This window comes from Peromyscus leucopus, chromosome 14 (genome assembly GCF_004664715.2).
Source record: "Peromyscus leucopus breed LL Stock chromosome 14, UCI_PerLeu_2.1, whole genome shotgun sequence".
NCBI lineage: Eukaryota > Metazoa > Chordata > Mammalia > Rodentia > Cricetidae > Peromyscus > Peromyscus leucopus.
In genome coordinates, this window is record NC_051075.1 from 24,830,111 (window position 1) to 24,856,444 (window position 26,334).

At 40.0% G+C, this 26,334-nt stretch overlaps 1 protein-coding gene across 14 annotated transcripts in view; it reads right to left on the reverse strand.

Annotated features, from left to right (window-relative positions):
* Ralgapa1 (Ral GTPase activating protein catalytic subunit alpha 1) overlaps positions 1-26,334 on the reverse strand; it is a 220,128-nt gene that overhangs the window by 172,270 nt on the left and 21,524 nt on the right. For all 14 annotated transcript variants that reach the window (XM_028869729.2, XM_028869733.2, XM_028869732.2 and 11 more), the window contains exons 2-7: positions 19,266-19,376; positions 18,553-18,602; positions 10,797-10,854; positions 6,037-6,080; positions 4,802-4,979; positions 1,111-1,226 (exon numbers count right to left, since the gene is read on the reverse strand). In XM_028869729.2, the coding sequence (XP_028725562.1) occupies positions 1,111-1,226; positions 4,802-4,979; positions 6,037-6,080; positions 10,797-10,854; positions 18,553-18,602; positions 19,266-19,376 (557 nt within the window). The remainder of the gene's footprint in view (positions 1-1,110; positions 1,227-4,801; positions 4,980-6,036; positions 6,081-10,796; positions 10,855-18,552; positions 18,603-19,265; positions 19,377-26,334) is intronic.

A 26,334-nucleotide genomic window follows, 5' to 3' on the forward strand; every position in this document is an offset into this window, starting at 1 on the left:
GGCAGAGGCAGGCAGATCTCTATGACTACCAGGTCAGCCAGAGCTACATAGCAAGTTCCAGTTTGGCCAGAGATACACAGTAAGACCCTGTCTCAAAACATAAATGAAAGACTCTACTTCATGGGGCTGGGAAGATGGCCCAGGAAGTAAAGTGTCTGCTGTGTAAGCATGAGGACCTCAATTTGGATCCTAGGTATCCAAGGAAAAACCACGCACCGTGGCTTGCATCTATGGTAGGATAAAGAGAAGCAGGTAAGTAGATCCCCAAAAACTCAGTGGGTAGCCAATTTGGATGAACTGATGAGGTTCAATGACAGACCGACAGATCCTACCTCAAAAAAAAAAAAAGGTGGAGAAGGAACTGAAGAAGATAACTGATGGCAATCTCTGGCCTCCACTCACAGATGTGCATGTACATGTACACGTGTACACACACACACACACACACACACACACACACACACACACACACACGAACGAGTACTTCATACACATTTCTCTCTTCAGTTCTATGGCGGTTTGAATAAGAATGTCCCCAGTGGACTCATGTAATTAGAACACATTGTCCCCACTTGGTGGTGGTGTCTGGAAGGTGAGGCCTTGTTGGAGGAAGCATGTCACCAGAGGCAGGCTTTGGGAATTTAAAACTTGAGTCAGTTCCAGTTCATTCTCTCGGCTTCGTGCTCAGGGTAAATGATGGGAGCCCTCAGCTTCCGGCTTCTGTTGTCATGCCTCCCCTCCTGAACGGGCAGCTCAAAAAACTCTTCTGTATATTGTCTTGTCATGATGTTTTATCACAGCAACAGGAAGGGAACAAATACAAGTTCTCTGAGAGTTTCATAATCTTCTCATGATTTTTATTTGAGGAAATGATAGTAACATATATTTTCAAAATTAAATTTTTTGTCACTCCTCAAGAAAATAAGCAAATATCCACTATAACAAAGCAATGGTAAGAGACAGGGAAATTACCCAGCAGCACAGCAAGGGAGAGCATCTTTTCATAAGGAGAAGACACAGAAGAGAGAGGACACCAGGAGGTTCTGGGTGTACATGCAAGTGAGCACAAAGAAAAGCGCGTGTGCACGCAGTGGGAAGACGGTAACATACCTGAATTACTATGTATTTTAAAAGTGCTTCAAGAAAATAGCTTGTGAGGTCTTCTTGTCCTTTATCTCCTGACTGCGGGGGAACAAGAGGGGTGACTTCCTCTATAGTTACTTGAGCTATCCGAAGACAAGAGAATCGTGTAATCATAAGACAAGCTCCATTATACAAAATGTGACCAAATAAAATTTAGCAGAACAAATAAGCAATGAAAACTGCTTTTAAATTTTTCTAAAAATTACATGTTGAAATAAATCTGAGGATAATCCTGACAGTCCATAATTATTGTAAACTTCAAAACTGGCTTTTTTGTGACTCCTTGACTGAGAAGAAATGGAACAGGGATGAGCAGGTATGTAGTGACTGAGGGCACATGGCCCTCACTAGAGAAGATTCACATTGGAGTGTCCATTACAAAATGCCACAATATGATGAGAAACATACTGCAAGGTGCTTATTCATCAAATTAGCATCCTGATTATACATGAGAAGTCTGTGTTTTACTTTTCAGATATTAATTCACTATAATGAATGCTGATGCAAACAAACAAACAAAATCAACCCACAGTTAGCGAAATGATCTCAAATTTCCTAAACAGAATAATCAGTAACTGGTTGGACTGCCCAAGTTAGTAAGCCCACAGCAAAGGTATTTTTTCGATTCTAAAATAATACACAGTATATGTCTAACACCCATTTTAAAAACTTAGTATTTAAAAACACAACCTTTTATCATTTGCACCCTGTCCTCACAGACTAGTACAAGTCTTTACTTTGCAAAGCTATAGACCCCCATCTAAGATCCAAGGACTTCTTAGCTATAGAAGAATGTACAGGTAGTTTGTATTTTCTATGCCCTGTAAAGTAAACAGCAAAACTTCTATTCTTGGGGTTGGAGAGAGGACTTAGCACTTCAGAGTGTGTACTGCTCTTGTTTGCCCCAGGTTCAGTTCCCAGTACCCATAGCAGCTGGCTCACAAACCACTGGAAACTCCAGTTCCAGAAGATCTGAGATTTTTCTAGCCTCCTGTGGAAACCTGCATGCATGTGGCAAACATATATACACATAAAGAAAAAAACAAAGGAAAGTTTAAATTTTGTTCTCAGAAAGAGAATGCAAAAGAGTTGGTCAAAATGCATTTGAAACTAAGCAAAAAAAAAAAAAAGAAAAAAAAAAAAGAAAAAAAAAAAAGAAAGAAATTAGGGGTTGGGGATTTAGCTCAGTGGTAGAGCACTTGCCTAGCAAGCACAAGGTCCTGGGTTCAGTCCTTAGCTCGGGGGGGGGGGGGGGGGGGGGGGGAAGAAATTGAGCTATAAAAATAGAGATGGGCAGCCAGGCGGTGGTGGCACACGCCTTTAATCCCAGCACTTGGGAGGCAGAGCCAGGCGGATCTCTGTGAGTTCGAGGCCAGCCTGGGCTACCAAGTGAGTTCCAGGAAAGGCGCAAAGCTACACAGAGAAACCCTGTCTCGAAAAACCAAAAAAAAAAAATAAAAATAAATAAAAAAAAATAGAGATGGAAGGAAAGCTACAGATGGGATGATGGTAGTGAACCAAAAGGAAAAGCGCTCATGAAACATTAGTTAAATACTTCAGGATGACATGCATGGAAATAAGCAGATGTAAGTAGTCTGCTTAAGCTGGTATATTTATAGATTTTATGCAAGATTGTTTTTGTTTCTAAAATTTCATGGTACAGGTATAGTTTGCTTTGCTATAAAAATCTGTACTTTATAGAAATATATATTATAATAAATGAAACATCCAATAGAGTACAAGTTATGGACTGAACTGTGTACCCCCAAAACTCATACGCTGGAACATGAAACCTCAATGTGACTGTATCTAAACAGTGAGCACGTAAGGTTATAATGAGGTTATTAGGGTTCAGCCCTAAATGTATGGAACTGGGTATAAGGAGAGAAGAAACACCAGAGCGTTTGCTCTGGTGCACAGCATGCAAATGCACTAAGGAAAACACTCCTGTGCGCACACTGAGGAGGTGCTGTATGCGAGCTGAGGAAAGGCTCACCACAAACTGGACTGCCAGCTCTACTTGTGCACTCCACCCCCTACCCTCCAGCAAACACACTCGCCATGAAGCCACTTAGTCTGGGGTGTTTTGTTACTACAGCCCTAGTCAACTAATACAGCACTCTATATCACAAATGCTTACTAGTAAAAGAAGAACATATTTAGCAAAAAGAAAAATAACTTTGATATTTAAGCAGAATAATACAAGGAGAAAACTAAAAAGTAAAGAAAAATTACATTAGAAAATCTTAGAGCTAAAAAAGACAAAGATTCACTAGTGAAAAAACAGTTAAATAACATTTCTAAAATTACAAGTTAAATTTAAAATAAAAATGCAACTTTAGATTCATAAAATTTTATATGCAGCATTTTATAGTCACTTACTGCATAAAGAGAAACACACTTTTATTTCTGCGTACATGTAAACTAATTCCAGCATACAAAATGATACACAAGAAATTATAAATTAAAACTAGGAGTAGTGTCCGATATCTCCCAGCAAGAGGATCTTGTGTTAAAGGTCATCTTTTATTACATAGTAAACTCAAGGTCAGCCTGAGGTATATGAGACTCTATCTCAAAAAAACACAACAAAACATGATGTGAAATGGTCCATATTAACCCTAATACGGTTTACATGCTCTGATATCTGGGACTTGGTTACCAGAGATAATGTCCTTACCAGGGCTGGCCAATTCCTACAGGTAGTAATTGACTAACCTGCTAATAATGACTCTCATATACAAACCACTCTGTCTGAAGTCCACACCCTCATAACGTCCTCTACACTCTGAACCAAAGGTACTATTTTCCTGTCTTGATCACTTCAGAGCCCAGGACCAGACCACTAGGGACCACCTTTTTGTACCAGAAGCCACTGAAATCATTTATTTACACTAGCTGGTTTTTACTTGCTCTCACTGACTTGCTACTTCCTTCCAGTGAAACCACAATAAAAGCTCCTGCCCATAATAACATATCAACTTCTGCTCCGTCTTCTGACTAACCCTGATCACTCACAGAGAGAGCTGCACACACACTGTCTACACAGGCCTGTGGCATGCAGTGTGCTTCCTCTTGGAAACTAAGTGGCAAATTACATTTCCAACAGCTGTCTTAACCCGCAGGCCCCACCAAGCTAGAGTAAGTAATACTAAACCTACCTTCACAAACACTGCCTCAGAATACCATGTGATAACTGCATAGACATTTGACATTAAAAACAAACTACAGAGAGGGCTGTAGAGATGGTCAGTGAGTAAAGTGCCTACTAAACAAATATGAGTATCTGAGATCAGATCACCAGCACCCACATTAAAAAAAGATTGGGATGGTCTTGAAGGCCTGTAACCCCAGTGCTACGGGGCAAAAACCAGTAAATTGCAGAGGTTGGGGGATTGCTTGCTAGCTAGTCCAGTTGGAACAGTAAATTTCAGACTTAGTATGGGACTTAGACTCAAAAATAACAATAATATGGAGAAGCGACTGAGGAAGATATCCAGTTGTCAATGTCTGGCCTCCACATAGACAAGCATACCTGCACACATGCACATAAACTACAAGCACATTTGTGCGCACACAAAAATGCATATACACAAACACATTTTTACAAGAAAATCTATAGGAAACATACTGACAGATAACATCTCATCAATCTTACTTTCTTGAAGGTTGAGTGGAGGATTAATAAGATTATCTAAAGTTCGAGGTCCATATTCAGATTGTGGTGCTGAAAATCCAGGGATCAAGCATGAAAACATCCAGAGCTGTTCTTTGCTACAGTTATCCTGAAGAGCTTGCAACCATAACAAGAAGAGACGAACACCTTCCCGTCTAATCTAAAATAAAATGAAAGGAAATACAGTATTTAATTAATGGACATGCTTTCTTGCTCCTTAGAACACAGTTCTTTAGAAAGATATTTTGTTGAAGAAAGAGAAAGATACGATGGAGAGTGAAGACAGATGTACCCAGGACATCTATACAACTCCCATTATTTTAAAATTCAAATTCATAGATTTGTAAGAATAAACTTGGGCTAAGGATATTGCTCAGTGATAGTACATGCAAGGCCCTGGGTTCAATCCATAACACTGGGGAGAAAAAACAGGCATACTTGATGGAATCCTAAGAATAAACTACTTAACGTAGTAATTTCCAATTGCAAAAAATAAAAAATAAAAAAAATCAGATAATTTCCTTATCTCTCTGCTTCCCTACCACCCATCACCACCAATCTAATCCAAAGAGAAAAAGTGCAGGACAAATGGGCTTAGTAAAGTAGGAAGGGTCACAGGGACGCTGGTGAACAACTAATCCATGCTTGCATCTCTTAAAAGTTTCAGAGTTATTCAAATCATAAAAGTGAATTTATTTAAACAACTATTTCTGGAACTCCGGAATAACCACTGTGTCCAATGACCTCAATGACCTACACTGATCCCCACACATGAAAGACTACAAATACTTGACCCAATAAATGAATGCTCTCCCAGAAAGAGAACAGGAGAGAAAAAGGACAACTCCCTCTCTGACAGGCACTGAATTCTTCTAAATGGCTTTTCTCAAATGAATTGAAGACAATCAGTTCAACAAGCTTCAGGAAAAAGTCAAGGTGGGAGAGTGTAAGTGGTCTGGACGTTTTACTGGCTTGGTGTGTTTTGTTTGAGACAAGGTCTCAGGGCAGACCAGGCTGGTCTCAAACTTGCTGTGTCGCTGATCTACCTGCTGCCACCTCTTCCTGCTGGGATTCCAGGAGGGCACCATTACACCCACTTTATGCAGTACTGGGGACCAACTCAGGGCCCTGTACACATTTAACAAACACTTTAACCCATCCAAGCTCTTTGCTCAGGTTTTTTTTCTAAGTTATAGAGAAAAAAAAATATATTTTACCTTTAAGGAGTTTCCTGTGTGGAGTAGTTTCTTTAAAATCAAACCTGAAAAGAAAAACACGGTTTTAATTATCACTATCTTCTTCTCTATTTATAAATGTCAGAGTTCTCGGTCAGACTTGAAATTACTTTTAAACAAGTCCTTGGCAATCTCTAAATTTTTCTTGGTGACCTTGGTAACCCTTTGATCAAAAGTAAGGTCAGAGGGGCATATAAAAAAGTCACCTTTCAACACAGTTAAACATGATTTATTTATTGACAAAATTTGGTCCCAAAATTGTGCTTAACACAACAATCTATTACATCTCTTATTTACACTGAAAATATAAAGTATTTTACCACTAATACAAAAAGCTACTGCAAAAAGGTTTTAATTAAACAAAATAATACTGATTAATTCCACTATTTCCTAATAATTTTCATTACTATAACATCTAGAAGCACATCATTCACTGTGAACAAATCTAAATACATTATTATGTTTGTTAGGATTTAAACACTTATTGAGCCTAAATCAATGGCACATTGAAGCTTAAATCATTTTCTTCCTTTCTTCTCCAGAGGTAAACATTATATACATTTTAGAATTATCACTTCAAAAATATTTTTATTTTACTACTTATTTATAAATACATTCATTTCTTGGGATCAATTGCTTAAAACCTTATATAAAGGATATCATAGACAGCAATTCATTTATAAGTTACTGCTTTTCATATCTAATATTAGCTTTTCAAATTTATCTATACTGGTCTATGTAACTCTAGATAATTCATTTTAACTACTTTAATACTTTACCATTATACAAATATACCAAAAATATATCTTTTTTAATATAAAGACATTTGGCTTATTTCCAAATTTTTGCCACTATCAAGAGTACTATAATAAATGTTATTATCCATGATTATCTGCTATATATATGACTTTTCTTAGGATATATAAATTGCAAAGGAAGCACTCACTTTCAGCTTTACCAAATATTAAGAAATTTTAAAATATAATGATAATTAACAATACCAAGCAATGTAGTGCGTAACAGTGCTCTGGTATATGATGGCAGCATACAACCCAATAACAAACTCTAAAATTTGATAATCTAATTAGTGTTAAGTTTAAATGTTTCCATTTGATGTTTTCTAGTGACAAAGAATGACCTTTTGTTTGTCCATTCAAATTTTATTCAATTGTTTGTCATGTCCTTTTTTTTTTTTTTTGGGTTTTTCGAGATAGGGTTTCTCTGTAGCTTTGGAGACTGTCCTACACTAGCTCTGTAGACCAGGCTGGCCTCGAACTCACAGAGATCCATCTGTCTCTGCCTCCCAGTGCTGGGATTACAGGCATGCGCCACCACCGCCAGGCCAAAAGGGAATTAATTTTTTTTTTTTTTTAAATTTTTCTTTTTCCTCCGAGACAGAGTTTCTCTGTGTAGCTTTGTGCCTTTCCTGGATCTTGCTCTGTAGACTAGGCTGGCCTCGAACTCAGAGATCTGCCTGCCTCTGCCTCCCGAGTGCTGGGATTAAAGGTGTGCGCCACCACCACTGGCCTGTCATGTCCTTTTGTAATTTTCAAGTGGACAGACTTTTCTAAGTTAAAGATCTATATTGTTTTTAGTTACATGTATGTGTTTGTGTCTGTGTGAGTGAATGCCATGTGTGTGGTGCTGTTGGCAGCCAAAAGAGGACATCAGATTCCCTTGGAGCTGGAATCACAGGCTGCTGTGAGCTGCTTGCAGTGGGTGCTGGGAATCGAACTCAGGTCCTATAGAAGAGCAGCACATCTTCTCATCCACTGAGCCATCTCTCCAGCCCTCAAGTTTTTGTTTTTGTTTAATATAAAGAGTTCTTTATATATATTGCCTACTAATTTTCTGTCAGCTCTATCTCAGGCAGAGATGGGAGAGGCTAGTCTCAGCTACACAGTAAGAGAACAGTCTAGGCTTTTGAAACTATATCAAAAACATCAAAAAGCAGGCTGGAGAAATGGCTCAGTGGTTAAGAGCACTGACTGTTCTTCCAGAAGTCCTCCAGAGGTCCTGAGTTCAATTCCCAGCACCCACATGGTGGCAATCAACCGCCCGTAATGAGATCTGGTGCCCTCTTCTGGTCTGCAAGGACACATGCAGGCAGAATACTATATACATAATAAATAAATATTTTTAAAAAAAACAGCAAAAAGCAAGTGTTTGTATGTGTGTGTTGTATGTATGTAAATTTCAATAGAACCAATACTTTTATTTTTAGGTGTACTTTCTATATATAAAGAAATCCTTGACTTTGGTATTACAAAGATAAAACAAATAATTTTTCCAAAAAACTTGTGGGCGGTGGTGGCGCACGCCTTTAGTTCCAGCACTCAGAAGGCAGAGGCAGGCGGATCTCTGTGAGTTCGAGGCCAGCCTGGGCTACAGAGTGAGTTCCAGGAAAGGCTCAAAGCTACACAGAGAAACCTTGTCTTGAAAAACCAAAACCAAACCCAAAAAACAAACAAACAAACAAAACTTGTGAGGTGTTTGTCTTTATTGTTGTGTTGTTTTAATTTTGGATTTTGGGCCAGGCTGGCCAAGAGTTCACAACACAGCTGAGGCTGGCATATGACAACAAATGGATTCAAAGACTAGGTGAGGTCTCCTAAAACTGGATTAGGAGAACTATCTTCTAAAAGCCACCGAATCTTACTTCAACAAATCCATTTTACCTATGCAAACTGTATCTCTGAAAGAAGTTATTTTTAAATCAACTACAGTCACAGTTTCCTTCATTAACAATTCATAAAAGCCGACAACTTGTAGGAATCATCTGAGTGACAGAGAAAAATCACCATTTATGAATTTTCACAAGTTATACATAATTTTGGAATATTATTAATCATGACAACTTTGTAATAACAGCTACCCTGTGGTTATAATTTGAATGTAGCAAAACCCGACTTCGTTGTTTAAGCTTGTTTCCTGATAAACAGAAAGTCTGTTTTCTCTTATTCTCTCTGACAGCAACCTGCAACATACTCTTTTCTTTTCTCTCTCCTCTCTCTCTCTCTCTCTCTCTCTCTCTCTCTCTCTCTCTCTCTCTCTCTCTCTCTCTCTCTCCTTTTCAGCTTTTGTTTCATGAGCTAAAGAGCCATATTTTGGTGCTTCAAGCAACAATAAGCTTAACTCTAATCCCCCTGCTTTGTTTTCAAATCATGGGCACAGTCATACATGGAGTATATGCCTGTAATCCCAACATACTGGAGGCAGAGGCAAAAGGATCATGAATTTAAGGCTTGCTACACAGTGAGAATTTGCCCCTAAATTACTTCAGTACTGCTGTGGGATGGTCCTTGTGTACCCTATGAATGTGTTGCTCTCACTGGTTGATAATAAAGCTGTTTGGCCAATGGTGAAGCAAGATAAGGTTAAGCAGTACAATCAAACTGGGAACGCAGATGAAGAAAGGTGGAGTAGGGGCAGATGAAAGCCAGCTGCCCAAGGAACAAGATGTCAAAGGACCAGTAAGCCATGGGCCATGTAGCGATGCATAGATTAATAGAAATGGGTTAATTTAAGTACAAGAGCTAGTTAGTAATAAGCCTGAGGCATCAGCCAAGCATTTGGAAGCGATTATTTGGAAGCGGCTGCAGGATGGGGAGGGACAGAGAAACATTGTTTACACAGTACTCAAGGCTGAAGCAGGAGGACCGCTGCACAAATGAGGGGAAGGCAGCTACATCATGAGTTCTAGGCCAACCTGGACTATGTGAGACGCTATCACAAAAAACAAACAGGAAATCCAGAGGTTATAGCTCCGTAGATTCTCATTCATTCTCTCTCTCTCTCTCTCTCTCTCTCTCTCTCTCTCTCTCTCTCTCTCTCTCTGGCATTTGCATTTCTCTCCTATTTCTGATTCACAAAGATATTTATCTTGTCTAAGCCTACTTCTATTTTTTAAAATAACTCATCATCATTGCTAATGCATTCAGAATAAAGAGGTAGATCACAAAAAAAAATTGTGTGTCAAATCAACATATATACTTGAATAGATTTCCTCCTCCCCTCTCTCCTCTTCCTCAACTCATCTGTTCTGCCCATTTTTTGTGTGTGTTTACAGGAAATTGAACCCAGGTCCTCGCATACAAACCTTGACATCTACCACTGACCCTTGGCTCTTCATTTAAATTTTAGTTTTAGACTCTCAATCTGCCCCTATATTTCCCTCTCTATAGTACTGAGTGAGGATCAAATTTAGAATCTTATGCATTCTAGGCAAGTATGCCATCACTGAATTCTATACCCAGCTCGTTCCTTACTCTTTCATTTTCAGATGGGGTCTTGCTTGCCCAGGCAGGCCCTGAATTTGTGATCCTCAGGCCCCAGCATCCTAAGTAGCTGGGATTAGAGATCTGTGGCACTATACCCAGTTCCCTCCTAAATTCATGTATGTACATGTACACATGCATATGTGTGTGAAAAGTGGAAGCCAGAGGTTAACATTGGTGCTTTCCACCTTACGTTTTGAGACAGGGTCTCTTACTGAACCTGGAATCTGTGGTCACATGGCACTGGGGTTACTGTATGAATGTAGTCACTCTTAGCTCTTAGATCTGGGTGCTGGGGATCAGCACTCAGGGTGCAGCTTGTCCAGCAAGCACTTTACCTACTGAGCCGTCTCCCTAGCCTCTTATATTCTGTTTTCCTAAAACAAACCATGAACTCATTAACAATAACTGAGAAACCACTATATAGTTTATTTCAGATGTGAAATGTGTATTTATATTACTTACCAATACTATGAAATTGCCATCGCTGATGAATTCTTTCTGGAAGAAGTTGTAAAATTTTCTAAAAATCAATATAAGCAAAATAAAGAGTAAAATCAAATAATGTGTCAATATATTGTAAAGCATGAAATATTAGAGGACCACATTAAAAGCTTCTTATGTTAAAGTATAGCAAATACAAACTAGTAAAATATTTGAACTTTCCCACCCAAAAAGTAATAAGTAATACTAAAGAAATTTCGGAAGAGAAAAATGAATGGAATTTATCTTTAACAGTGATAAAAAGTAAGTGTGGTCTCCTTTTGATGGCTAACCTTGGTTGTCAACTTGGATGGATATGGAATGAACTAAAATGCAAGCATCTGGGAACTCCTATGAGGGATTTACTTGAATCTGGAAGACCAGCCCTAAATTTTTTTTTTTTTCTTTTTTTTTGGTTTTTCAAGACAGGATTTCACTGTGTAGTTTTGCGCCTTTCCTGGAATTCACTTGGTAGCCCAGGCTGGCCTCGAACTCACAGAGATCCGCCTGCCTCTGCCTCCTGAGTGCTGGGATTAAAGGCATGCGCCACCACTGCCCAGCAACCTGCCCTAAATTTACGTGACACCTTTTGGTAGCAGATCAGATAAAAGTAGATGAAAGAAGTTTTGCTTTTTGCCTGCTTGCTCTTATTCTCGCTGGCAAATTTATCCATCCTCCTGCTTCAGCATTCCTTCACTGACATTAGAATTGGCTTCTTCTGACTTCCAAAGTAGACCAAAGACCAACAGCCCTCCAGGAATCCTCTAGGCTTCAGTGCCAGATTGGGTCTGCTGACCTTCAAGTTCACAGACTAAGTAACTAGCAGATTCTCAGTCTCTCCAGTATGAGACAGCCACTGTGGGACCACCCAGAATGTATTACATAAGCCAATCTAATAAATCTCTGTGTGTGTGCATGTGCGTGTGCATGTTGCTTTAGAGAAGCCTCACAAATACAGATTGTGGTACTAGGAGTGGCTCTAGAGAAACAGAATTCTAAGGGTGAATTTCTCTAGTGGGTTTGGCCCTATCTGGAGCTGACTCTCCAACTCAATGAAACCTACAGTTCATAAAGGTTCCCCTGGCAGCATGAAGAGCAACTAAGGCTTTGTAGTACTGTGTGGCAGGGTTAGGGTCCCTGCAGAGAAGTCCTAAGAAACCATTAGTGAAAGTAAAGCCTTCTCAGTTTCAGTGGGGACCCCAAAGTTGAAGGAGTCATGGAAAGAAGCTGAGTCTTGCCATCCTGTCAGGGTTGGAGTCCCTGCAGGGAGACGAGGAAAGGTCAATGGTAAGGTTTGAGCCTCAGTTAAGAGTAGAGGCTGCAGGATACAGGAGATGCTAGGACCACAGGACATCTGCCAAGAAAAGCAGCAGCTATGAAGTGGAGCTGGCTTGAGCCTCAAAAACAAGCTATGTGTGCTATGGATGGCAGAGCTGGAAAAGTGAAGCTGCCCAAGGCTCTTTAGAGCCCAAAAGATCAGTAGTGAGTCCCAGACATCATACACTGAGCTCCTGCTGGGTCTGGGTTCAGATTTGACTATCACCATGCCCTGGTTCTTCCTTCTTGGAAAAAAATATACTGAACTTGGTTTTGTTTTGTTTTGTTTTATTTTATAGGAGCTAACAGCTAAGAGATTTTGAACTTTTAAAGGGGACATTAAACTTCTAAAGAGTTAACAGTTTTTAAAGACTGGAACTTTTAAAGTTATACTGTATTTTGTATTATGATACTAACATATCTTGGGAATAAACAAGAAAGGAAAGGTTATGGTTTAATAGTAATGTATCTGATAGTAATGTAGCTGTGTATCAAGTTGACAAGGAATAGATTGTACTGATTGGGTTTTTTGTTTTTTGTTTTGTTTTGTTTTTGTCAACTTGACAGAAATTAGAGTCACCTGGAAAGAAAAAAAAAACACAACTGAGGAATTGCGAGGAATTGCATAAATCAGGTTGGCCTGTGGGTATGCTTGTGGGGCCTTTCCTCACACCCCCACAGGGTTTCTCTGTGTAGTCTTGGCTGTCCTTGAATTCGATCTGTAGACCAGGCTGCCTTGAACTCAGAGATCTACCTACCTCTGCCTCCCGAGTGCTGGGATTAAAGGTGTGCGCCAACAACAACCAGCTTGGGGCCTTTTCTAAATTGCTGCCTGATGTAGGGAGGCCCTGCCCACTATTACTAGACAGGCTGGTCTGGAGTGCATAGGAAACCAGCTGAGCATGAGTGAGGAGCAAGCCGGTCAGCAACACCCTCCACAGTCTCTGCCTCAGTGCCTGTCCCCCGTTCCTGCCCTGCGTCCCTGCACTGACCTCCCGCAGTTAGCAGCAAGTAAAAGCTGATATAAACCTTCTCCTACCTAAGTTGCTCTTGGTCAAAATGTTCTACACAGCAACAGAAAGGCAAACCAGGGCTCTCTTTCATTATTAAATATTGATTTTAATATATTTCAAAATGATTTTTTACTTTTCTTAGAATTTTTGCATTGTAGATAAAACTTGAGATTTCAATTAACATTTGCAGCATGGATTTCCCCCTTCCTGTTTCAATAAACCTAGGATAATATTTTGATTTCATAAAAATCTCATTGAACCTGAGTCCTGGGTTCAATACCCAGCAGCAGAAAACAAAAGGAAGGGGGAAAGAAAAGGGAGAAGAGGAAGAGGAAAGGGGGCTGGAGAAGGGAGGGGAGGGTAGGAAAAAAGAAAAGGAGGAAAAGGAAAGGAAGAATGAGGAGGAGAAGGGAAGAAAAAAGGAAAAGTTAGGGAAAAAAGAAAAAGAGAAAGGGAAAAAGAAAAGATAGGGCATGCTACATTAATTAATTCATGTGAGCCCAGAGGTACTTGGATGCCATAATGGACATAGGTAGGAAAGCAAAAAAAAATTAAATTTAGGAGCTTTATAGTGAAGCTACAACACTTTCTATATAGAATACTTTGAATTTTTTTCTTTTCTACTGTGTATGCAGATTATTTCAACAAAATAGCTAAATTACTATGAAACTATCCACTTGCTGAATGACACTGTGTTTGTTACTGTTGCTGCTGTTATAACAATTACTTAGCCACATCATTAACTAAAGGATGCTCATAAGCTCAAACTAGATGTTTTATGCAATTGTGTCTCATTGTCCTTGAAATCAACCCAAATATCTCTTTTTTTGTTTCATTTATGATTTTTCGAGACAGGGTTTCTCTGTGTAGCTTTGGTGCCTGTCCTGGATCTCGTTCTATAGACCAGGCTGGCCTCGAACTCACAGAAATCTGCCTGCCTCTGCCTCCTGAGTGCTGGGATTAAAGGCGCGCGACACCGCCACTGCCACCACCACCACCGGCTCCAAATATCTCTTTTGACCAATAAAGAAATGGGCTGACTAAGTCAGAAGCTCATTTCTTAGTAAAAGGGAGACCTGTAGGGTCCTGGCCCCCCGATTTGGGTAACTGTTGCCTTGCTTGCTGACCTTGACCTTGATGTCCTCCCTATGCTAATTCCCTGCTGGGTTTCACCCTCTTGAATGCTTAAGGGAAGTTCCTTGTCTGTGTATCCTGAATAATGGGCGTTAACAGCTTAGATGCAAGATTGTAAAACATCTGTAGTGAACTTCTGCCCTCCAGGGTTCTCCCATTCTGCTGTAAGCCTATACTTAACACCTCTTCCCTCCTTCAATAAACAGCATTTGGCATTAAATAAATAAATAAATAAATTAAAAAAAAAATGGATTGAGTAGTGTGCTTAGGTTAGAAATCTAGCATGTGAAAGTACCAAGAATGCCACTTCAATATGCCTAGTTCCATGTCTGTGCCTTTACACTAATCTGACCAGAGGATAATAGGCACTTTTTAAATGTCTCTTTCTTTTGATAGGATCTCTTTTAGTCCATTCCATAAGAGGACAATAAAGAAAATATAAAGTTTAGAGACAGACAGATGGTTCGTCAGAAAGACACTGCAAAGACCTGAGTTGGATCCCTGGAACACATGTACAGGTAGAAAGATGACCAGCTTCACAAAGCTGTCCTCTAACCACAATATGTGTGCATTGGCATGTGTCCCCCACACACCAATGGCACATACACTGACCTAACATGAAACATATAAATTTAATCTTTGCTTTCCGACATGTCTCCCACAGCTAGCCAACAAACACATAATTCTGTTTTGGTGAAGAAAATGATAAAATTATAGAAAGGTTGAAAAGATAAGTTTATGAGATACTCAAAAGCAGTCCTAACTTCCAATCAATTGTGTTTTATATTTAACTCTATTTGTTTAGACACAGGATTTAACCTAGGCTGGTCTTAAAATCATGATGCTCTTCAATGATTACGGGCACACAGCCACCATGTCCAGCTTAAGTTCTTTAATTTCTTTTCTTTTTCTTTTTCTTTCTTTTTTATTTTTTTTTTTTTTTTTTTTGGTTTTTCAAGACAGGGTTTCTTTGGGTAGCTTTGCCCCTTTCCTGGAACTCACTCTGTAGCCCAGGTTGGCCTCGAACTCACAGAGATCTGCCTGCCTCTGCCTCCCTAGTGCTAGTATTAAAGGCGTGCGCCACCACTGCCTGGCAAGTTCTTTAATTTCTAATTTGGATAAAAAGCCCCCCAAAATTTATGTGACTTCAATTAAAGTAAAAGCAGAATCCAAATCTTGTGCTATATTAACATCACATACAGTGATGCTTTTTAACCAGAATGTAGTCACTTTATGATTTTCATCATTTGTCTCGAAACACAGACATATACATTACCATCCAATTTTAAGAAGAAAATCAGCACAAGGACTAAACGTTTTTTGGAAAAAATGAAAATCTCAGGGCTAGAGGTTTTCCCTTTTCCCAGGAGTAGGTGTACTCAGCAGGTGGAAATCCCTGGATTCAATCTAAAGAAAAACAGAACAAACTACCCCCCCTAAAAAACAAGCCACTTTAATCTCACAACTTCTTCCTAATGAAATTTAGCAATTGACAACACAGATGTCCTGTATTACACACAGGAAAGCATTATTTTTTTAAATATTTTTCTATTATTTCCATTTTCTAAAAAGGAATTTTCTTACTTCATAGGTCACCTTGTTTCCTGAACTAGAGCAACCATTATCTTGCATTCTCCAGGGATACATTTATTCTTCCCCAAACATTTGTGTTCACTATTTCATTTAGAAGCAAGTCTGTGGTGGTATTGTGTTCCCCAAAATATTGTGCACCCTAATAAACTTATCTAGGGTCAGAGAACAGAACAGCCACTAGATACAGAAGCTAGAAAATGGTGGCACTCACGCCTTTAAATCTAGCATTTCAGACACAGAAATCCTTCTGGATCTCTGTGAGTTCAAGGCCACAAGGAAACAGCCAGGCATGGTGATTCACACCTTTAATCCCAGGCAGTTAATGGCAGACAGCAGAAAGGTATATAAGGCGTGAAGAACAGAAACTAGAAGCATTTGGCTGGTTAAGCTTTCAGGCTTTGGAGCAGCAGTTCAGCTGAGATTCATTCTGGATGAGGACTCAGAGGCTTCCAGTCTGAGAAAACAGGATCAGCTGAGGAACTGGCGAGGTGAGGAAGCTGTGGCTTGTTCTGCTTCTCTGATCTTCCAGCATTCACCCCAATACCTGGCCCCAGGTTTGATTTTATTAATAAGAACTTTTAAGATTCGTGCTACACAGTCATACTGAAGGCAGGTTACTTACCAAATAAAATCAGGTTTCAAAGGATTCAAGACAATGAAATGGATTTCAGAGTATCAGTTACTGTCGCCTGGCGCCTTGTTTTGTTTTTCCTTTTTCTGAGTCAGGGTCTCACCATGTAGCCCAGGCTGGCCTAAAAATTTGCAAGTCCTGCCTTAGCTCCCAAAGGTTAGAGCTGCAGGCACGTACCACCACCGTGTCCAGACAGTCATTTTTAGGGAGGTCTTCCTCCCCCAGGTGGCCAGCATTCTCATCAACTCCCAGCCTGAGCACTCCTCCTAAGTTGTCCCCAGGGAGCAGCAGGACCGCAGGCGCACAGCCGTCCCACTAGGAGAAATGGGTTCTATGCCCCCTTAGTCTCCAAAGTTATCAGCTCTAACCTTGGCTTTCTAGCAGTCCCTAAATTCTCAGCAAAGACAAGACTATCCCAATGACTATTGACTCTGATAATAAGCTATTTTAAAGTAGGGATGAGAGGGGCCTAATTTTTGAATGTGCTAAAAATATAAACAAATTTTAGCAGAGCTTATCTACCTCCAAGCTATGCTTTCTGTTTATTTATGAATATTTGCCCAGAACAATTCAAAGTGATATAAAATAACAATTTTAAAAACAAAGCTATTTTGTTCAAATTAATAACAAAAGGCCTTAGAGCACAAACAATGAGCTGAGTGTGGTGGTATATGCCTTTAATCCCAACACGTGTTGATAGAAGACAGAAGTTCAAGACCAGCCTGGGCTACATGTGTTGTATAGCAACTTCCTCCCAATTCAAGCAGTCTATCCTTAAGATTCAGAAAGTTCTAAAGTGATTTCTTAAGGCTCAGAAAGTAAACAATCCACAAATCTCAGGAAGTCCCTGAATCTTACCACATGCACTCCCTTCCCCAACCCTAAAGCTATATAAACAGTAAGGACTGCTAAGGAGAAATTTCCCGTGTCTTGCACAAAGCTCTACGGTTCCAACCTTCTAGAGTCATCACCCATGCTGTGGTGGGCTTTCAGTGTTGCAGCTGTCTTTGAGTCATTAATGCTTCTGTAAGTGACCCAGGAAACTCACTGGTTCATCAAGGTAGACTCTGGTGAGGTATTACTTTGACCTTTTATCAGTTCTCCATGTGGAATGAGTAGATGCTTGTCCACATTTCCACAGGAATAGTGTCATATAACACTTTAAGACCTTGTATCAAAACTAAGTGATAAAGCCTGGCACAGTGACACACACTTTTAGTCTCAGCACTTGGGAGGTAGAGGCAGGCAGATCTGTGTTAGTTCAAAGCCATATGCTGATCCTCATAGCAAGTTTCAGACCAGTCAGGGGTACATAGTAAGACCTGCTGTGGAATAATCCTTCTGTACACTGTGGAAATGTGTTGCTCTCATTGTTAATAAAAAGCTGATTGGTCGATAGCTGGTAGGATTTTCAGGGCAGAGAGAATGCTGGGAAGCAGAAGAGTAGAGTCTGAGGAGTCACAAACCAGATGCAGAAAAAGCAACATGGTAAGTTCATAGATGAGGTAAACAAGCCTCAGGATAACACACAGATTAATAGAAATGGGTTAATTTAAGTTATAAGAGCTAGTTAGTAATAAGCCTAAGCTATCAGTCGAGCATTTATAATTAATATTAAGTCTCTGTATGGTTACTTGGGGAGTGGCTGCTGAGACACAGAGAAATACCACCTACAAAGACCCTGTCTTATGAAAAAACAAAATCAAAACAAATAAATAAATAAAGGATAAATCCTCTACTCATATATAATATCCAAGGCTCTAGAGGTTAAAAAAAATCTGTGTAAACTATAAAAATTTTCATTTTGTAAATATGCTATCAAATTAATTTTGTGTTGTCAAAAGCATAAACATAATTTGTCCCTAAAAATACACTGTACCTCAAAAACACACAAACTCATTCAGATACATTTTTAATTTATAAATTAAGTTCTGCAAAAAGCTGGCAGATTAACTGTTTCATTATATATCTAATAACTATAATATATTTCTTCATATGTTCCCAGAATTATTTTTGAAAAAGTTTAAAAGGTATGATTCACAGCACTTACCTCAAAAATAAAAAGTATAGCATCCAATTCCTCTCTTTGAGACTTGTGACCTGAAATATTTTTAACAGAAAAACACTTTAAATATATTATTTTATAGTATAAAATATGACTACTTAATGAACTTAAATGTTTCAATCCCTGAGCTTTTCTTCAGGGATTTTTTTTTAGGAAATGCTAAAGTGTGGCCTATTTATTATACAGACAGTATTATAGGCCCTCTCTATTCTTCAGCATAATTACTCTAAATTTAGGTTCTAGGTATGGGGGCTGGGAAGCCCACACTTAACATGTACAAGGTGCTGGTTTCAATCCCCAGGATAAACACAAAAATTTAGGTTATACTAATATAAGTACTATTATATTAGTATAATAAAATATTTAGGTTATACTAATAACAAATCATCATATATTGTGGGTTCTAAATGAGCTCTCAACATGAAAAACACTATTCCTATTACTATTCAAACATTCCTAGGGCAGAACAAAGAAGGTAGGTGGAAGAAACCAGACCAGGAAAATGCAAATGTTCTGAGCCTTCACAAAACAATAAGGAGAGTCAGAGGAGTCTGTTTGTTTCCTTTCAAATACAGCTGACGATACTGTTAGAAGAGTATCAAAATAAAACAATACTAAAATTCTAATCCAGTTCTCCTTTTTAAGTTGATGCTTATGACTACTAGAAACATATGTCAGAATATATGCTAATATCTTACCTTTCTGTTTAAGACTAGCTTCAATAGTCACAAAATTTTCAAAAAACACATAGTATATATGTGAAAAATGTTGGTCAAAAAACTGTTTAAGGTCAATAGATTCTGCATTCTCTGAAAAACAACAACAACAAAAAACAGTTCTTAGCAACTATTCCATCAAGGTTAAATGGTGATTAGCAAACATTCATAGTGCTAAATTTCCTTCAAGGTCAAAGATCTGCACTTGAAATTCTATATATACATTTATATAACTGTTTCTTCATTTTTGCAACTTTTGCCTTTATATATTTCAGTTTTAGTTTTAAAAAACTGGTTAAGTTACCATAGTCTTTGTTTTATAAAAGCAATCAATGTTCAAATTAGGTGCAGTGGTGCGTAGCTGTAATTCGAGCTACTCTGAAGGCTGAAGTAGCCTAAGAAGCATAGTGAGACCCTGTCAAGACACACAGAGACTGACTGACTGACTGACGACTGACTGACTGACTGACTGACTCAAAATCACTACTTCAAAGATCTATCTTTGGGGATGGAGATGGAGAGTGCTCGGTGGTTAAGAGCAGTGGTTGCTCTTCTAGAGGTCCTTCAATTCCCAGCACCTACAAAGTGGCTCACAACCACCTATAAGTGTAGCCCTACAGGATCTGATGCCCTCTTCTGGTGTGTAGATGTACACGCAGACAAAAATACCCATATACATACAATACATAAATAAATAAATCTTTAAAATGAGATCTATTTTCAATTCATGGCTTCAGTTTTTCTAATATCTCCCCTAACAGTTCAAGAACTATTGTAAGAATAATTCATGATAATTCAGTAAATAAATAACCTAATAATAGGCTTTGTAAATGAGCATTTGAGGATTATAAAACCCAAAACACAGACTGCTCTCAAGAATTTGTCAGTATAGCATACAAACAAAACATACAATTCTATGCACAACAGAAAGTTAGATTATGAAATTGAAACGAAAGGACCTTATAGGGGAATTCAAAACACAGAATTATGTTCAAAGTTTCATGAACTGCAGCTGCTGTTCATGTTCTGAACAGCTATACTTTACAGCCTGCATTATAAAAACTACCTATTACCTGAGAATAACAAAGAAAAGTAGTCACAGAATACAAATATATTTTATAGAATATGAAAATAAAAATTTTAGACAACTGTGATCAAGAAAAACATTTTCCTTTTGAATGCACTGAAGAACTATGAAATGAGAAGGAAATACATTAGTTACATCTCAACTTTCTGAAATGCTTAAAAATACAATGTCCCAAGAGAAACAAGAAAATGAGAATAACAAAACAAAACAAAAACTCAAAAGCAAGCGTGCCTCAACCAAAGACTTCCCAACATATTAGGAGCTGAGATATTGTCCCTCAATTTCCTTCCCATATGGCTATCAACAAAGCCTGGAAGCTGCACACTTGGATAAGCCTAATGAACAAGTACTGAGTCCAGGCACAGTGACGCACTCCTGAAATTCCAGTGGGGTTTTAGATGGGAGGATTACAAAGTCGAGGCCAGTTTTGGGGCTATACAGCTAGACTTGACTAAGCAGGGGAGGTGGGTCTATCAAAATTAAGCTGATTTGTTTGTTTTTCTTTTTTACTTTAAGATTTATTTTTACCTTAAATAATGTGTATGCCTGTTTATCTGTGTGTATGTGCATGTGAGTGTAATTATCTATGGAGACCAGAAGAGGGCACTGAATTCTTTGGTACTAGAGTTAACAGATGATTATGAGTCACCTGATGTGGGTGCTAGGAACTGAACTCTGGTCCTCTGCAAGAATAGTCCTTGCTCAGAACCATTGAGCTACCTCTCCAGCCCCTCTATATTTATTTTTAAAAACACAATAGCAAACAAAACCTCTGGTAAAATGTTTGACAGTCAATTCACAGAGTTTACATGGCAGAGGAAAAAACAAGGCCAAACTATATAAAATATAATAGGTCTTCACGGATTTAAAATCTTCCTTCCTCCTCTTTCTCTCCCTCCCACAGAGATAGCTCAGCATTAAGAGCACATGGTGCATTTGCAGAGGACCCAAGTTCAATTCCTAGTCCACACATGATGGCTTATAACCATCTTTAACTCCACTTCCAGGAGATCCAATACCCTCTTCTAGCCTCCACAAGAATTAAGCATACACACAATACACAGACAGGCATGCAGGCAAATCATTCATACATTATATAAAATAAATAAATCTGAAAAAAAAATAGTAAGAAGCTCTCTAGAACAATTCAAGAGAAAAGAAAATAGAAAAGGGAGGATATTTATAGATAGGTTACAGGAAAATTCAATCAATTCTGTACCATAATACCAAATTTTACTCTTTTCAAATGCCCACTAACTTGTCCGCATCTCTGTTGAAGGCTCTCGCTACTTTTGTGCAGTGAGTATGAATCACGCCACAGTGGTCAGGAATATTCTACAGTCACTGCACAGTCTTCAGGAGCACTGAGTGTGACTTACTTTCTTCAACAAACCTTTAACATTTTAATCTAGGGGAAGTGTTCTGCAAGGTGATGATCCACCCACTCACCACTATCACCAGAAAAAAAAAAAGGCTGATTAAAAAATACTACCTATTTCCACAAATACTTCTGTTTGAAAGTGTTTGTGAACCAGTATTTTCCCAAAGAAACTAAATAAACATTTCACCAGAAATTCAGATTAAGGTTTCTGAATTTGAAAATGACTCAGGCCTTGGAATTTAAGTAACAGGATAGTTCTAGACTTTAGTTTCCACAAATTAAAATTTTCAGATGTTCCTTTGGGGCTTTAAAAAAAAAAAGGATAACCTTTAAGAACCTGGTAATATATTTATTCTCTTTCATATATTTTGTTTGTTTGTTTGTTTTGTTTTTTGTTTTTTTGAGACGGGGTTTCTCTTTGTAGTTTTGTGCCTTTCCTGGATCTCGCTCTGCAGACCAGGCTGGCCTCGAACTCACAAAGATCCACCTGTCTCTGCCTCCCAAGTGCTGGGATTAAAGCCATGCGCCACCAACGCCTGGCTTCTTTCACATATTTTAAAACATTTAAATACTATAGCATGTATGTAAACAAAAAATTTAAAGGTCAGAGGTCAGCTTTCCTTTTTTTAAAGATTTATATATTTTATGTATATGAGTGATCTGTCTGCGTGCCAGAAGAGGGCATCAGATGCCATTACAGATGGTTGTGAGCCACCATGTGGTTGCTGGGAATTGAACTCAGGACCTTTGGAAGAAGAGCAGTCAATGCTCTTAACTGCTGAGCTATCGCTCCAGACTCATCGGCTTTCCTTTTAAAGCCTGAGTGGTAAATGAGTCCCTGAAAGTTCACTAAATGAGGCTGGTTGACAATCAAACCTTCGGCCGGTTTCCGTACTGGCCGTCTGAAGGTGGGTCAGCAGCAGCTAGCTCTCCTGGACTCACCCACGGAGGTCAGCCAGGGTGCTCTCAGCACATCTGCTCTAACCACCATCGTTTATCTGGAAATACGGCTCAACATATGCTGTCAGTGTTTCTGTCAGTCCTTGAAGGACATGGGCTTCACCAAGCTGGACTAAGAGACCTTGTGTGGATTATTCAAGACTGCCTACCCAGTGAAACTGAGCACGCTAGTCTTTACAAAAGAATTTTTAAAAAAAGCGAAGATCTTTAAAAAAAATCAAAAATTTGGCTCAGAAGGGTGAAAGACAACCATGGGGCAGCCTGGGTCCTCATGGTCCGGCCTGCCTGAAGCATCCACATGCCTGCCCAGTGCCTTAGGTCAATATGATAAGCAAATATATGGTGGTGAAATCGGAGCAAAAGAGAAGTGAAATGGTTCCTATGCAGTGGTAAGATGCAGTTCTGAAGAAGCAAGGGCTGAGAGGAATGGGCTGGTGTTGGTGACCTGCTTGCCACATGGGACCAGAGTGACGCCTGGGCCTGGGCTGCTGCCTAAGGCCATATCTGGGTCTGTGGTCCTGCTGCAGCTGGGGTCTGTGATGATGTCCATGGCCCATGTTACCACCAAAGCCATGGGGATGCCATTTTGTGGCCATTTTGGTGTCTGAAGATGCTGCTACTGGGGCCATACTTGGGTCCCTGGCCCTGCAGCAGCCAGCGTCTGTTTTGATGTCCACAGCTTCAATAACCACTGAAAGCCACAAAGATGACCAGGGTCTAGTCAGACACCTGCATCCCTGAGTCCATGATGGTGTCCAGGGGCCACACTGCCGCCAGGACCATCCTAATCGGGATGGCCTGTGCTGCCACTCTGGGGCCATAGTGACATCTGAGCCTGAGCATAGGACCATGTCTGGGTCCATGGCCCTACAGCTGCCAGGGTCTGGGTTGATATACCTGGCTCCTGATACCACCAAAAGCCATACAAATACCAGGTGGCGATCAGAGGGTCATGCTGCAGCCGGAGCCATACAGATCTGAGTGGTCTGTACTGTGACATGGTGCCTTGGTGATGTCTGGTCCTGGGTTGTAGCTGAGAGCCATGTCTGGGCCTGTGGTCCTACCACAGCCAGGACCTGTATTGATATCTGTGGCTCCTGTTGCCACTGGATACCTGGGGTCCAGACAGCCACCTGAGACCATGTTGGTGTCCAAGGACCTTGCTGCTGCCAGGGCCATACTGATCTGAGTGGCCTATTCTGCCACCAGGCCATGGTGATGTCTGGGCCTGAGCTGTTGCCAACGGTCATGTCTGGGTCTGTGGTCTTGCTGCAGCTGGGGTCTGTGATGATGTCCATGGCCCATGTTACCTCAGGGGGTCATAGGAACCATATGTGTTGAGATCCTAGTGCCATGCTGAGCCAGCACCACCCCTCACTAGCTTTAGGACAGCTGGCCCTGCCCTTTGTTGGACACTGCTGCAGGAGAGTTGACCCTACCCCCACTAGAGTGCTGCTCCCCCCACACCTGCACTCAGGAGGCAGAGGCCTAGAGGAGCTGGCTCTGTGCTTTGCCTGAGAGGAGCAGTCACAGTGCCTGAACTGACCAGCTCAGCTATCACCCAGACCCACATCCTGGACCTTGGGTTGGCCCACCCTATCTACCCCATCTGTGACCTGCTGGAGTGCACGAAGGGACTGGTCCTGCGGAACGATAGCTGCAGGATCTCCATGACTCTGTACAACAGCAGGATATCAGGTAGGAGTTTCAATGAGGGTCCAGTGATGATGGTATGCCAGAGGCCAGAGGCCTTGAACCAGATCAACGACCCACTGCAATGAACATTTGTGGGTGGGGCTGAGTGGACAAAAAGGTGTACTGTGTGACACACCACAGCTCCCAATGGCACTAAGGATGAATGAAGAGGTGTTGGAAAGACAGAGAAGCAAGATGGTTTTTGTTTTCTTGTTTGTTTTTAATTAATTTGGTGGGGGGCAGCTGTTTTGAGGAGGATGCTGCAGGGTGAAGGGTGGATATGGAGTGACTGGGAGGTGAGCAGGATTGGAGTTCATGATGTGAAACTCCCAAAGAGTCAATAAAGAATTATGTTAAAAAAATTCAAAAATTCAACAATTTAATTATTCTTCATCTACTAAATAGTAATTGCCATTTAGAGCAACCTTTCCTCAAACAGTGGTATAATTTATTAGCCTGTAAGATGCAACATAAATAACCTGCTTCTAATAATAAAGCAGTAAACATTACAAATGATTTCCTTAAGACAATCAACAATGAGGATGGATCCAGCAATAGAGTGGCTTATCCACAAACCACTCCTCAGGGTAAACACTGAACTGCTGGATAAAGGGTGTGAGAGAGAGGGCTCACTGATTAAGAGCACTTGCTACTTTTTCAGAGGACCTGAGTTTGGGTCCAGGAATGGCTAACCTTACTTGTCAACTTGATTATATCTAGAATCTGCTAAAATTCAAGCAGCTGGGCATATGTATGAGGGATATTCTTGATTATAAGATATGAGTTAGGAAGGCCACACCTTCTAGTGGCAGCCCACATAAAAGGACACGAAAGAAGGAAGCTTGTGGGTTTTGCCTGAATGCCCTCACTCTCGCTGGAAGGTTCATCTACCCTGTTGCTGAGGGTTCCTTCTTCTTCAGATTCCAACACAGACTGAAGACAGGCAACTCTCTAGGAATCCTCTGGGACTCCAGCACCAGATTGGGACTGCTGAGACATCTAGCCTGGTAAACTGAACAGCTAGCTACCAGATCCTTTCTGTGGGTAGACATCCACTGTTGGACTACTCAGACCACAGCTGTGAGCCACTCTAATAAAACCCATTCATTTTATCAGTTCTGTTCTTCTAGAGAACTCTGACTAATACAGTTGCCAGCATTCATATTGGGTAGCTCACAACCACCTGTAACTCTAGCACCAAAGGATCCAACACCCTCTTCTGCTCTCTGAGGGCACCCACACACATGTATGTGTACACACACGTACACACACACTTTTTAAAATCAAATAAAGCCAGGCATAGTGGCATCCTGCACTTGGGAGGTAAGAGAGGTGTGAGTTCAAGGCTAGCCTAATTTACATGGCAAGTTCTGGTCAGCCAGGGCTGCACAGTGGAACTTTATCGAAAGTACAAAGGCAGGGCTGCAATTCAGTTGGTAGAAAGTTGTCCAATATACACAAAGCTGGAGGATCATCCTTGACTACATAGATAGTTTAAGGCCATACATTAGTCCTGTCTTAAAAAAAAAATCAATCTACAAAGTATTTCCTAAAATGAATGTATACATACATACATACATACATACATACATCCACAATCTAAAACTGATTAAAAGGATAAATTTTAAAAAATACAATCCAGATCCTAACCTAGACAATTATACTGACTCACCAATTAAAGACAAAGACAAGAATTATAAATTAAAGAAGGTTAGTGAAAAGTTATTAGATTCTGATTTATTGACTGATTTAGTGACTTACTTAAAGCACTACTTAGACTGCCTATTTAGCAAGCATAACTTCACTTGCTACCAGGAACAGAAGGACTTGGAGAAATAGTTGAAGCAATGGGTCATTTGCCCTAACAACCTGGTGACTGCCGGGTACACTTCCGTAAGATCCTGCTTGCCTGCCCCATTGTGGTTTTA